Below are 15510 nucleotides of genomic sequence, written 5' to 3'. Positions count from 1 at the left end.
CGGCTGAGTCAGGGGAAGTTATTGAAGAGGAGCGGATGTTTGATTCAGGGTTGGCAGAGGTAGTGCAAAAATATCTCTATAAAACACTGAATTACAAACAACCGGTGAAGGCAGAGCTGGACACTCTGTTTGAGGACAGATCAAGGAAGGGCAGGTGCTTCCCGGTCCATAAAGTTGTCAAGGACATATTGATTAAGGAGTGGAGTGGCGTAGATAAACGAGTGGGGTCCTTTAAAAGGATCGATAAAATGTTTCCTATTGAGGATGAGGACTTTTTGAAATGGAGTAGCATCCCTAAGATAGATGCAGCCGTATCAGAAGTCACCACTCGTATGACCATTCCACTGGAGGATGGGGCGTCCTTAAGGGACCCCATGGAGAAGAAAATGGAAGGTGCATTAAAACGTTTACACTTATCAGCTTCGGTGTCAATGAAATCAGGGGTAGCCATCGCTTCCCTTTCCAGAGCTCTAAGAATCTGGTGTGCAGCTTTGCAGGATGACTTGCAGGACAGAGCATCTCGGGATCAGATGAGCAAGAGTCTGGCGCAAATTCAGATGGCTGTAGACTACGTCTGTGAGGCGTCATTAGACGTTTTGGATTTCTCTGCCAAGTCGCTGACCTCAGGGGTTGTGGCCAGAAGGGCACTCTGGTTGAAATCTTGGGCGGCAGATTCGCATTCCAAGAATAAGCTTGCAACACTTCCATATGAAGGTGCCTTTCTATTTGGAAGCAAACTCGACCTCATGATTCAGAGAATGTCGGGTGGAAAATCTGTGAGGTTGCCTCAAGATAAAAGGGGTAGGTTTCAGTCCTATTCCAGCAGGCAATCATATAGGCAAGCCAGATCATAAAGGCCGGGCAGGCCGTTTCGCGACAGGTACACTTCTGGTACGACGCGTGCATTTTTTCGCCAATACATTAAGAAAAGAGGCGAAAGCTCTGGCACAAGTCAAAAACAGTGACGCCAGGTGCCCCGTGGAGCAAGTTCCAGTAGCAGGAAGGCTTCTGGAGTTTGCTCATTTATGGGAGCAAAATATTTCAGACAAATGGGTACTAGAAATAGTGACTCAAGGTTATCATTTAGAGTTCCTTTCAAGGCCAAGATTGGCGAAGTTTTTGAGTTCCAGAATGCCTCTGCTAGACTCAGAAAAAGAGGTTTTAAAGTTAAGTTTACAAGCACTTATCGACACAAATGCGGTAGAAGTAGTCCCGGAAACAGAAAGGGGACTGGGATATTACTCCCATTTGTTTGTGATAAACAAGGTATCAGGCGGGTTCAGAACTATCCTCGACTTGAGGAATCTAAACGACCGCCTAAAAAAGAAGTTTCACATGGAAAATGCCAAGTCAATTCTGATGGGCATCAGAAAAGAAGATTACCTAGTGGCAATCGATCTAAAAGATGCGTATTTTCACATCCCGATATTTCCAGGCGACAGAAGATATGAGGTTCGCCGTAGAAAAAAAGCATTTTCAGTTTGCATGCCTGCCATTCGGTCTGACTTCATCCCCTCGAGTCTTCACGAAGGTGTTGGTCGTTTTAGTAGAAAAACTAAGAAGACAGAAGGTTATGTTATGGGCATATCTAGACGACATTCTGATAGCAGCACGTTCCGAAGAGGAAAGTGTTATCGCCCGAGATTACACGGTCAAGTTCCTCCAAGATCACGGATGGATGATCAATTGGGAGAAAAGTCGACTTACTCCTTCTCAAAGCATCCAGTTTCTAGGTATTTTAGTGGACACAGTGGCCTTCCAAATATCCCTTTCAGAAAGAATGTGCGAAAAAATCCACCAGTTGGTTACACGTATTCGCAACGATTCGCGCATATCCCTGAGAGCTGCAATGAGTCTACTGGGGATGATGGCCTCAGCAGTAGAGGTAATCCCTTGGGCGAGATGGAGGATGAGGCCACTGCAGTGGTTCCTCCTGAGATTTTCCAAAAACCACAGGTCACTGGATCAGGAAATAAAAATCCCAAACGCGGTGAGAGAGTCTCTAGCGTGGTGGAGTTTCGAAAATCTCAGAGAAAGAAGAGGGGCACTGGAGAGTCCAACGCTCGTAGTTATAACTACAGATGCCAGCGCCTCCGGTTGGGGAGCACACGGGTTGGGCAAGTCGTGCCAAGGAAAGTGGTCAAAGCTAGAAAGGGAATGGTCCTCAAACCACAGAGAGCTAAGGGCAGTATGGCTGGCAATAAGATTCTTTGCGGAAGATATCAAAGATGCTCATCTCCGAGTGTTCTCAGCCAACATCACAACGGTCTCTTATATCAACCGCCAAGGGGGTACAAGAAGTCGAGTGTTGCTAGACGAAGTAGAGAACATAATGTCCTGGGCAGAAGTAAACCTGCAGTCCATCTCAGCGTTGCACATTCCAGGAGAAGAAAACCAAGTGGCAGACTTCTTGAGTCGCAGTACATTAGTTCCAGGCGAATGGGAACTAAAGCAATCGGTCTTTCAGCTAATAGTAGAGCACTTCGGCATGCCAGAAATAGACCTCATGGCATCATCAGTCAACAAAAAAGTTCCTCGCTTCTTCTCAAGGTACCAGGTGCAGGGGTCGTGCGGGATCGATGCCCTGTCGCAGAAGTGGGACCATGCTCTAGCTTATGTGTTCCCACCTTTCTCCCTCATTCACAGGGTGTTGTGGAAAATCAGGACAGAGAGGTGTCAGGTAATAATAGTCCTGCCATTCTGGCCGAGAAGGGCTTGGTTTCCGATGCTGGAGAGTATGGCAGTAGCAGAGCCCCTGTTCCTGCCAGTCTCGGTGGATCTGCTGTCCCAGGGACCAGTCACATGTCAGGATCCTCAGAAGTTGTCGTTGACGGCGTGGAAATTGAAAAGCAGCAGCTGAGAAGGAAACATTTGTCACCAGAAGTGATTGAAATACTGCTTCAGGCTAGAAAAAAGGTGTCGTCCAAAATTTACTACAGAGTGTGGAGAATATTTGCTAACTGGTCCAAAGGAAAGTTTCAGTTTCCAAAGGCGAATATATCACAGGTGCTGCAATTCCTATGTGACGGTTTCAACAAAGGGCTAGCTGGGTCTACGCTGAAGGTGCACATATCAGCATTAAGTGTCCTGTTGGACCGAAAACTTGCTGATCACAGTCTGGTGAAAAGGTTTTTTCAGGCTATCAAGAGGATTCGTTCTATGATTCCACAATGGGATCTTAATCTGGTCTTAAATGGACTCATGTTGGCCCCTTTTGAACCATTAGATAGAGCAAACCTCAAGTTTCTGACTTGGAAAGTGGCTTTCCTGGTTGCAATCACCTCGGCCAGAAGGGTCGGAGAGCTCCAAGCTTTATGTATACAGGATCAATACTTGAAGATTTTTCAAGACAAGATAAAAGAGAAGAAAAGTTACATACGTTGGACGTGGTCAGAGCCATTAAGATTTATTTGGACAGGTCTGCAGGTTTCAGACAATCAGAATTTGTTTGTGATTCCGCAAGGGGCGAAGAAAGGATTCGTGCCAGCGAAACAAACGATCTCAAGATGGCTTAAGGATGTTATTTCGTTTTGCTACAGGAAAGTAGGACGTCCAGTTTCGGAAGGTATTAAAGCACACTCCACACGGGCAATGTCGGTATCATGGGCAAGAGAGGCGAATGTGTCAGCCAGAGAGATATGTCAGGCAGCCACGTGGTCGTCTCTGCACACATTTTCTAAGCATTACGCCCTGGATGTGGCAGAAGTGCGGTTTGGAGGTGAAGTCCTGAGGCAAGCCTTGGCTTAAGGTATTGTATGGCCCTCCCTACTGCTTTGGTACATCCCAATGTAATGGCTGCCATGAAGTAGGAAGGAGAAAGCAAGGATTATACTCACGATAATACCTTTTCTTCGGAATACTTCATGGCAGCCTAATAATTTTTAGCCCTCCCTGTTTCTGTTTTTTCCCTAGGATCTGGGCGGAGACATTCAAAAGACTATGGTCAGAGGGGAGGTGCTCAGCTATATAGCATATGGAAGGGGAGGAGTCTGGTCCTAGGGGAAAAAAACTACCTGTCTAATAGAGAGAGAGAGAGAGAGAGAGAGATGAACCCAATGTAATGGCTGCCATGAAGTATTCCGAAGAAAAGGTATTATCGTGAGTATAATCCTTTGTATCAAGTTCATATCGCTTTTATCAATTGTTGCATGACGTTTTTAATATTACATTATTTTAAAAGTTTCAGCAATTTTTTTTTTTATATAAAACTAAACATACAACATGTAAGGACTAATTAGTATAAAAAGGAAATAACATGCCTGATGTTGTGAGGGTTAGCAGATAATCTTTTGGTGTGTACGGTGTATTAACTGTAAGATAATTGATGCAATCGCACTTGTAACAAAAACTAATACTGTAAGCGGACACAGTATTAATTTGCAAAGTTCTTTGGAGGCGATGTGACAGCATAAGAGCCGTGTCCTCAAAGCAGCGTGCAATGCCGCTGGAAGGTACGCACTGCAACAGACAGCCACCCGGACACTGACCTTGGTGATTATATATATATATATATATATATATATATATATATATATATATATATATATATATATATATATATATATACATACATACATACATACATACATATACACACACATACTGGCGGGTGGACCAGCACTCCCATCATCGTGTCATATCAGTCACTGTCATATCAGTCACTGGTGCCCTCGCAGCTTTGGTAAAGTGGGTATATCTCGTAGTAGGCGCGGCACTCAGTTCTTTCAGAAAGAAAAATAGGCAGTACAGTGTCTGTATATCACTTTCAGTGCTTTATTTTATGCATTATCTTAAGGATACAGAGTATGATATTCATAGCTGGCCTTAAATAGTAACACCGTGGGTAAAACAGCCTATGGCCGCCTCCCACCGCTGGGCGGTGCTGGGTGACGTCATCCACAGGCTGTTCATGTGATTACATTGCACTAGCACCCAATTAGACTGAGTAAACTAGTACATATATTGTGCATAGATTACAAATGCTGTGACATTTGACATATTGTAATAAATATAATATAGTAAGCAATCAAAATTACATGTGCACAAAATATGTATACATATACAATGTCAAAAAATTATTCATAGAGGTGCCCGATATATTTGTGGAATTCAAATGAAGTGTATAACTCATAGTGAAAAAATAAATAAAATTAAAACATAAAATACAACAATAAACAAACAAGATAGTCAATGCAACAGTGTGTCAAGCACATTCAAATACAATATACATTCCTATTAACAATTGAATGACGGGTTCAAAATGCTGAAAACGATATTCGTTTAACCCCTTTGGTGCTATAACATCAAGCTGAAAGATCCACTCTGCCTCTTGTTTGAGCAGAGCTCTATTGCGGTCTTCTCCTCTAATAGATTCAGGTAGAGAAATCTATTAGAGGAGGAGACCGCAATAGAGCTCTGGATTTGTTGTACCGCACCAATGCAAACTCCGATGACATCAATTAGGGTGAGATGAGCAGAAATTGGCTGGTGCGAAAAAATGGTTGTTATCATTGCACGGGGTGCACGACCTGCAGGTCATTAATAACTGTTGGTTCATACCTCTCCCCAAACGGGCAGGAGAATCCAGCTGCAATATAGGCTTCACTGCCAGTTGGACTTTGTTGTCTACATTCTGCAATGTCCTTGCAGTCTTATATATATATGTCGGGAAGACAAGGAGGTCATTCCGCGAGAGGATGGCCCAACATCGCTGGTGGAGAAGGATCTCATGTATATCTGGCTGTTTTGTCTTGAAAAATGCCCTCCTTCAAAAAGAATATGTTATGGTCTTGTGCCTTGGAGTGAGCACAATCTAGTTGAACTTTTGTGCGGAATATATATATATATATATATATATATATGTATATGTATATATGTATTCATCCTGGCAGCACTCGGACATCTATTTCTTTCTTGACACCTAGAATACGAGTATTGACACTCTTTTGTGACAAACTAAATATTGGGGTGACACTGAGTGGCCAGGACGCTGCCCACATCCAATCCCCTGCAAATACAGAAATTGTTTGATTTGTCATATAGGGACATGGTTCCCATGCTTTGAGGACACGGCTCTTATGCAGTCACATCGCCTCCAAAAAACTTTGCAAATTAATACCCCCGCGACATCAGGAATGTTATTTCCTTTTTATACTGTCTAATTAGTCCATACATGTTGTAAGTTTAGTTTTTATAAAAATTTTCGCTGAAACTTTTAAAATAATGTAATAAAGGTTATATTTTATACGTTCTTAATTACAGGGGAAACAAACATTCTTTTGTTTCCCCTGTAATTAAGCCTCTTTAATGTCTTGCGGTAGCACACCAACTTAACAGAGGCCAAGTCTTTGAAATTATTGATAATGATGTTACCCTGGTTACTTCCAGTGCGATCTAACACCCCACTTTTTTGTCTGGCCGCCAGGGAATCCTGCCTCATGCAATGCCAGTACAGCAGTGGGGATCCGGTGCTTGCCGGACGGCTCCGCTACTGCCAACACACAGTCTCCCTGGTGGTCCAGCAGAAGCAAGTGGTGTACCAGCCATTTGCTTGCAAGAGCAGCCCCAAACGCCGGGCTGCTCAGCCGCATCTAGCCCCTCGCGCTTGCTTCTTACTGGGAGCATCTTACTGATCTGTAGGTGTCCCGGGTCCAGCCTGCAGCTGTGGTTGAATGCCCAGGGACAGCTGCGGTCACACACTGATGCGTAATATCTAATAGACCCCCTCACTGCTACTCTGTCACTTATCACCGCCAGTGTAAAAAAAAAAAAAAAAAAAGTAGTAAAGCTGCATATAGCAGCCCCACTTTATGGTGCATGTGGCTCCTGCCAGCACCAAAAAAAAAACGGAGCTGCCTGTCCTGGAGGCGGGGAGGAGCCTGGTCTGCCTGTGGGCAAAAGAAGTTTAACCGCTTGGGTGCTAGAAGCTTCTCTCCCACTCAAACTACCCAGCGTTAGCCTGTGGCCCCTAACGTGTCCCGAAGAATAAATGGATCATACATGAACTCTGAGAATCAGAAACTTCAATGTTTGGCTAAGGAATTGGTGCAATAAGGAGAGATTTGGATATTTAGGTCAAAGTCAAGCTACCTGGCAAGACAGAGCCTTATATAAAAGTGATGGCCTGCACCCATCTTCAAGGGGATCTGTAATATAAAGTGAGAAGTTTGGAAGCTTCATCAGCAACTATTTAAACTAGCAGAGGGGGGCAGTGACCCAAATAAGAATGAAGAAATCTGCTCCCCCAACCTAGGAGGTATTGTCTCTGCAGGCAAATGGAACAGGAAGCCTATCCACTGCAACAGAAGATAATGCTGATCAAAACCGAATAGATATAGGCAGAAAGATGAACATAGCTAGCACCAGGAGAAACACAAACAAAACTTTAAGAGCTATGTGTGCAAATGCTAGGAGCTTAGGAATAAAATCCCAGAACGAATTGTAATAATGACAAGGGATGAACTGGATATTGTGGCTATTACAGAGACATGGTGCATGGGACATAGGTATACCAGGATATACTTTATTTAGGAAGGACAGAATGGGAAGAGTCGGAGGAGGGGGTTGCAATATATGTGAAAAAAGCATAAAGACTATCTTAATACAAAGTATTGAAGAAAAAACTGAGGCCCTTTGGGTGACCATAGAAACAGGGGAGAAGGCGATTCTTCCTATAGGGGTGATATACAGACCACCAGGTCAGGAAGAGGAACTTGACAAGAGAATGTTTGTAGGAAGCACAAATATAGCATTTTACATGCAAATACAGCCGTAACAGCACACAATATAGGCATACCACATATTTACATCATGCTTGTGCATCAATTTGCAAATTATGATGCATTTTACCAGAAATAGTTGCACAAAATACACTCAATGATACAGTCAAGCCGTGGTGTGAATAGAAGGGCTGATTAATGTGCAGCGAGGATAAGTGGACACATTTGTATATGTTTATAGGCTTATTGCCTATATGTTTTGAGGTTATTTGTATAGGTCTGGTCTACTACTGTATCGAGTGGTGTTTGATAATTGGTGCGTGTGTCATTGTAAATTGTACGGGGGATAAAGTGGAGTTATACTCATTGTGGTAAGACAGAAAGAAAAACAAAAGTAGCATTGAGGAAACCACAAAATACTACAGTATACATACATATTTAGGATTTTAATATTTTCAAAGACAAATACAAAACAAACAGTAACATCCCTAGCTTACACTGAAAATATATATGTACAAGTTGAATATTCTCACAAAAACGCAGGATTCTCTGTGCATAACTAGTGTTTATTTTGTTAATTGAAAGGACAATAATTTAGAGTTAATTAAGCATCAGTGCATTTGGAATAGAGTGGAATAAAACATAACTGACTCTTTACCAAACCATATCAATTCAATTATATAATAGACTATATGCAACAGATTTAGTTAACAATAGCATGGGTCCAGATGACAGGTCAATGCATTCGCCATTGATTATCAATGATCTTTTATGGAAATCCCACTAAAAAAAAACACACCTGTACTTACTAAAGCAAAAGATTGTGTGTTCTTAAGAATTCATGTTAAAGTTTTCAAAACAAAATGGTATTTCATTCTGTGAGACACCTAATATATATTGTGTACATAAACAAACTAAAATAAATATGGCTAAAATACAATTATGTACTTCTGATAAAAGTGCAATTAGGAATAATCTGGCAGAGAAGACCATGGCAATTGGTTTGGCAGAGGTTTATAAAAAGGTATCTGCAGCAGGATCAAATCTTGTAGCAAAGTGTGCGTGAGAAGTCTGACCATATACATATGTAAGACCATAGCTAATAAAATGGTGGTGCACAAGTACAATTCATAAGAAGAAAGCTCTCACTGCGAATAAAACGTAAAATAAAAGAGAAATTGCTAGAATAGAAAAGCAGTATTGTGGGAAAAACAAGGCAACAATATATACAAAGAAATAAAGAAAATGTGAATGGGAAAGTCATTAAAAAGATTAGGAAAAAAAAGAGTTGTTTGTAGAATACAGAACATTCTTTTGTATATAAATCACTTTGTGGATTATTCCCACAACACTGCTAGACTAGTAATGTCCTACTTTGACCAGTGAGCTTTACTTAACTACGGTACCTTGTAAGTTTTAAAATAAAACCACTTTATATTATTTGTATTATACTTAATTGAATTTTATCAACATGACATTACAAAAAAGAGTGCCCTACTCAGAGTACTTTCTCCTTTTTGTACTCACATGTGTACCACCATTTTTTAGATGTTTGAGTACATATTTATGTATTCAGACTTCTCTTTAATATGGAAGACGGAATGATTTAATGATGGTGCAGATACCATATATACTCCAACTGACTGATTTAGTAACCATTTACTCCAAAACACTTTATACTACATTAGATAAGAGAAAGGTAACAAACAAAAGGGGAAAAAAACAACAACATACTGTACATACATTCTGCTCATAACCAGAATGGATATATTGTATAGATCAACAAGAATTAAATATCATGACTCATAAAATATTAAAAAGTAAGCTTTGTACATAGGTATTGTATTTTAAAAGGAAAGTTCGTTATATTGTGAAGCATGATTAATCCTCCTTGAGATGTCCTTTCCCAAAAAAAGTCTACTGCACACAAAACAGCCTCAACAAAAATGCTACATACAAGCATCCGTGTCTCTAAAGACTGAGATTCACATTTCCTGTATTCAGTTTGCCACCACTCAGGCTGTGAATCATAGCAATCATATGCGAGTGCTTGCTCAGCTCTTCTTGCTGGGCTTTCACCATCCCCTCCTTTTCTTCCAAACGTACTTCCAACTGAGTCTTCTGAACTTCTAGTGAAGATACCTGTAGTGACAAACAAAAATTGTTTACAAGACTTATGGTCATATTTTAATCTAGCAAAGGTTAAATGTAATGTAAGATAGACGAGGCACTGTATCCTATCATAATCATCCTGACCGCAAACCAAAATATAGGACTTGTACATTTGAACAATTTTCATAAGCAGCTTCTTAAAGACTATTAAATTTGCAATGACTCTTGAATCTTTTAGGAAAACAATGTGCGAAAATCTGTACAATCATAGGTGAACACATTTGTTTTGCATCAATTTTGAGATATTAAATACACGAGGAGCTCGTAATATGCGTCCAAAGTTGAAAACGAGAATGCCAATCGCACATGACCCGCCTAGATCTGAGGAAAGTGGACCCCCTTACACGCTTCTAAATCTATTTGTAAGGTCACAAATAATAGGTCGGAGGTGTGCTACCACTGGACAAGAACTAAATTGTCACAAAAAAAAAAAAGAGAAACGAAAGCTGTTGCTTGCATGGTGCAGCTTTCTTTTCTCTCTTTTTTGTGATGCTTCCAAAATTGTTAAGCAACATGAGGGAACACGAACATATAGAAACATGAGGGAACACAAACACAAAATGTATGCCTCAGGTTCGCGACACAAATATAGAACATTGAAACAAAAACATTTCACGTAGCAATTGGGAAAAGCAGCGCAAACATGGCCATCTGGTTACAGCATAGGAGGGAAAGACCCTGCCTTTCTCTGTACTCACGCCATTTGATCTAGCAGAGGAGGCGTACTTACAGTCTGCCATTTCAAAAACAAAATGTTTATTGACTTTGTTAACAATATTATGTATGTCAGGTATAGAGGGTGATTTCCAGAGCTGGCCAATAGCGGCCTTAGTACAGACCAGGTTATGTCCCAGGATATGATGGTCTCCCTGAAGAAGTTGTGTATTGGGATGGAACAATGCTACTACAGGGTCAGAAGGCACCTTTATTCCTACAATTGGCTATGAGGGAAAATACTTCATCCCACAGCAGACGCAACAACGGACATTCCCAAAATATATGAAGAATAGAGCCAATACAACCACAGTTTCTTCAACAGAATTTAGAAACAGAAGGCCATATTCTGTGTTGCCGCTGAGGGGAGAAGTATTATTATTATAATTTTATTTATAAGGCGCCACAAGTGTTTCGCAGTGCCATACAAAGGAACAATACAGGGAGACAAAACTTGGCATAACATTGAATAAATAACAAAAATAGAGTACAAATAAAGAGCGCCACAGTTCAATACACATTACGGCTTAAATATAAGTAGTATGCCCTATGACAGAGATTATAGAACATTTCATAATGGTAAGACATTTTGATAGTTTACAACACAAGAGATAGTATCCCAGTCCTCCTCAGTCAGAGACCTAGACCGATCTGCTTCCCACATAGTTTCAGCTATTAATTTTCGAGTCTTAAATTTGATAATCTGATAATTGTACCATCTTGATATCCCACCCTGTGTGGGTTTACCATCATTTGAAGTTAGCCATTGGCGTAGCTGGAGATATTTATAAAAATCTTGTTTGGGTTAAATCAAACTTTTCTCTTAGATCAGAAAAAAAAAAAAAAAAAAAAAAAAAGAGTGCCTGATGGGAACTGCTTTTAAGGATGCGATATCAACAAATACTAATTTTAAATTCGGGATAAGAGAGGCTATGGTCAAGAAGAATAGATCTGGGCCTGGCAGAGAAGCATTTACATCATCCAAGACCATTTTATGCCAAGCGGAGAGCGTAACTCTAATAGTAACACCTGGGCCTGACCAAACCGGCATTGCCTTTGAGGGAAGCCATATTAGCAGCTGTGCTAATAATCAAATGGATTGTTTGGTGGTGCTTCTAAAGCGGTGTACACACACAAAGATTTATCTGTCCAATCTGTCTGGTGGGGACAAAAATCTAGAAATATATGGTAGAAAATGACAAAATCATTTGCTCCCAAACACTGGAACATTGATAAATATTATTGTTTGGTTTAATGTGATATATCAAATGACTTACGTATCTGAATTACTATTGTTTGTTTTACAGCATTTGAGTCTCATATGCTCGAATACATTGCCAGATATTTGTTCCCACCAGATAGATTGGACAGATCAATCTGTAAGTGTGTACCCAGCATAAGTCAGAGGATAAAAAGGTCATCAAGATTTGTCTTTAGGAATGCCAATAGTCTTAAGTACCAAATGAATAGTAAGTACAGCAATATCAATATAAAATAAAGGGTCTCTAGTTTGTCTTCAGAAACAAGATATTTGTTTGTCACCAAGATGAGACTAGGACAAGTGAATGCAGGGGTGCAGGTAACCATGTTTCCCCCCACCATTGGAACACTCTCCATCCTCTAGTAAGACTATCTTCATCTCTCCAAAGATTCAAGCAGCCTCTCACATAACCCACTTCTATATATCAAAGCCTTCCAGCTCCCTTAGATCCCACCGCTCCATACTTCTGGCTCACTTTCTCCCACCTCTGAGTAGGTCTGATGCTTATGTCAGCCATCCACTAGGCCGAGATATTGCATGAGATCACCTGGTGGCTCCTGGGCAGCTGGATACATCTTATGTGATCCTTTTGCTTACAATATATCATATGTGATCCTAGCAGGGGCTACGGGCTGCGACAAATATTCATGGCAGCCCGCAAGATTTGCAAATACAATGCGAGGGGCACGGGAACGTTGCCTCACATCGCAATTGTAGGTAAATGACATGCGATGTGTCACTTCATGCAATCCTTCGCAGCAATGTGTCGGAATTGCATGAAAAGTGGTCATATCGCACTAGTGGATAGCGGTCTATAACCTTCAATTGCAAGCGCTCATGAGCTAGGCCTTCTTCCCTCTTATGCTTGACCCTCCCTCACCAATAAATTAATTTCTACACATTGCCAACAATGGCTGCAAAGCTTTGTGTTCAACAGCTAGCTCTACTTCTGTGCGTATATGTATACACACACACAGACAGAGAAAAAGAGGTACATTATTAGAGACTAATAGCACAATAAATCTGCAAAATAAAACATACGTAGTAGAACTTCTAAATTTAATATATATATATATATATATATATATATATTATATATATACATACATACATACACACACACACAATTGAATGGGTGTTGGACAGTTCTCAATTTGATTGTTCCACTGCTGGCACACAGCTTTCAAAAAGATACTGCTCAGAGAGGTATCAACCCCAGTGGGCGTGATAAGTCTAAGCAGGCAAACCCAGAACTGCTGACCAGAAGTGGGGATAATGGGGTAAAGCTGCTAATCTTGCACACCTTTGTCTTTGATTCTAGGAGAACCAAGTTAGCAATCCGCTCTCATACTCAAACTGCACCCACTGTGTTTCACCCCTCACAAAATGACTATTTTGAAAATGAAAATATGCCAGAATCCTACATACAGCAAAAAGTGGTTGTTACTGTTACTTTTGGTTTGGTTGCAAATCAATCAAGGAAATGAAGATTCTTACCCTAATGCTCAATTCCTTCCTTGCTTGTTCAGTTTTACTTAATTCTTTACGTAAGATGTCAATAGTTTCTTCCATATCTTCTTTTTCCTTTTGTTTTGATTTAACCTTGTCCTCTAGGCCCTTGACTTTCTGTTGGAAAGCTATTACAAAAAAAATAAAAAGGTTGAGAAATAAAAAAAACAAAATAATTCAACCTTTAAACAATTGTTCTTGACTAGACAGCAGTATGCTCTTTAATGTGAAACACTCAATACAATGCAATAAAAAAGCTTTTTTTATTAAATGGTGTATTTTAGTTATCAAATATATGTACATTTTGTTTTAATGTTTGGTACAGGTGGAGTATCCCTTATTCAAACTGGTTGGGACCAGAAGCATTTTGGATAATGGATTATTCTGTATTCTGGATTATTTTTATATTTCATTGAGGTATCTTGCATTTATGTTGTACAAACACACACAAATATATTTTATTTGTGCATGAAACAAAATGTGTGTACAATCTCAGACACTGAATTTGAATGCCAAGTAATAATTTTCTTGCACATATTTAGTGGCAGTTACATGTCATGTCCCCAGTAGTGCCAGTATAGTTGCAGATGTAGCCAATAGGTTTTTAGCAAAAAAAAAAAAAAAAAAAAGTACATTTTGGGGAGGTATTGTTTTCAGAATAATTTAGATAATGAATATTTGGCTAAGGGATACTCAACCTGCATTGCCAACCTAGTTTTACAACCTAGCTTTACACCCTTTTAAGGCTGAGCCTATTTTTGAACTTTTTGGGCTGGTAATATTCCAGCACAAATATTAGTAATATGTATACTGTACTGAAATAAATCAGTTCTAGGGTTTTGTTCTTTCAGAAGAATTTGAACCTGCAAAAACACACTATTAGTTTGTTAATTTCTTCTCACATGACAAAGAATCCACACTAAATTAGCAAAAAAAATAATAATAGAGAATTGCAAGAAAACGTGAACTAAAAAGCTTTATTCTGCACATAGATTCTATTACAAAAACCTATATGTGAAAATGGGCATGCCTTCTTTTTAATTCACGTTTAAATGAAATGGATAATATGGTATTCAATGGAAAAAATTATAACCCAATACATCAAATAAGGACACTTCTGTGTTTATTGATGCCAGGTGGAGGCTCAAACACCAACATCAGCTCTTTAGAGAGCATGCAAATGGTAAGGGGAGACTCCACACTCACACATATACACAACCTGGACATCTACCGGTAGGAGGGACATGGGAAATACCAGCCCATACAGAAGGCAAGGAAGGGGGAAAAATACCAGAGACTCCAGCCCCTGAAGCCAACTCTGTGCTGACCTACTCCCTCAACATTTAATGAAAAAAGCTGAGGAGTCGTCAGAGGGGAGGAGCTTTTTTAGTAGCCAATGTCCTTATGCCACTCTAACCCCATGTGTAATGAAGCGTCCCCGCCATGAAGAAATACGTTACAAGTTGAATGTATGAACTTCATTTTATAGAGATGCGCTGGATAACGCAATCCTTCCATGTCACTGAAGCACATCATCAATACAATGTGCTATTGGGCACACAACTTGAACGGTTTAGTTTGTGGGTTCCTGCATTCACCCCATTACCCCTTCTCACATCAAGTCTCATGCAGCCCTCTCCCCTCACTTGCTCCATACTGAGAATGGTTCTGCTACTGCCTCCCCATGATATAGTCTGTGCTACTTTGACTATTGATTATCTGATTGTTCCAACCACTTTAAAGTTGGAAATATGATGAAACGCGTGAGATAAAGACATTGGCAAAAAGGTGCTATGATCCTTCTTTAACAAGGACACTACTTACTCAGTATTTTGCTTTCCCTGTCCTGCAGCTGCTTTGCCAAGTCTTTTCTTTGGTTTTCAATGTCCTCAAGCTGTGCCAGAGTTCTGTAAAGCGATTAGTACAACACTCAATGTGGATAACAAATCCAGGAAACCTCATTTATGAAGCAGTGATAAGGGAGGCGAAGTGATACAGGGGTAGATTTATGAAAGGGTGATCAGGGGAATCTGCGCTATCCCCCTGCATTATTGCAGGGGATAGCGCTTCCCCTGATCTATGACACCCGCCGAGCGGGCGTCTTTCGTGCAGCGGTGCGGGGCAGGAGGCATAGCG

At 40.4% G+C, this 15510-nt stretch overlaps 1 protein-coding gene across 1 annotated transcript in view; it reads right to left on the bottom strand.

Annotated features, from left to right (window-relative positions):
• Window positions 1-8263: 8263 nt before the first annotated feature.
• The window catches only part of CIP2A (cellular inhibitor of PP2A), a 48290-nt gene continuing 41043 nt past the window's right edge, over window positions 8264-15510 (bottom strand). The window contains exons 19-21 of the mRNA XM_083174197.1: window positions 15199-15281; window positions 13363-13502; window positions 8264-9860 (exon numbers count right to left, since the gene is read on the bottom strand). Coding sequence (XP_083030323.1) covers window positions 9690-9860; window positions 13363-13502; window positions 15199-15281 — 394 coding nt within the window. The 3' untranslated portion in view covers window positions 8264-9689. The remainder of the gene's footprint in view (window positions 9861-13362; window positions 13503-15198; window positions 15282-15510) is intronic.

This window comes from Crinia signifera, chromosome 2 (assembly GCF_055691185.1).
Source record: "Crinia signifera chromosome 2, ASM5569118v1, whole genome shotgun sequence".
In the NCBI taxonomy this organism is placed as follows: domain Eukaryota; kingdom Metazoa; phylum Chordata; class Amphibia; order Anura; family Myobatrachidae; genus Crinia; species Crinia signifera.
The sequence above is the reverse complement of the archived record's forward strand: the minus strand, read 5'-3'. Positions and strand labels throughout refer to the sequence as shown.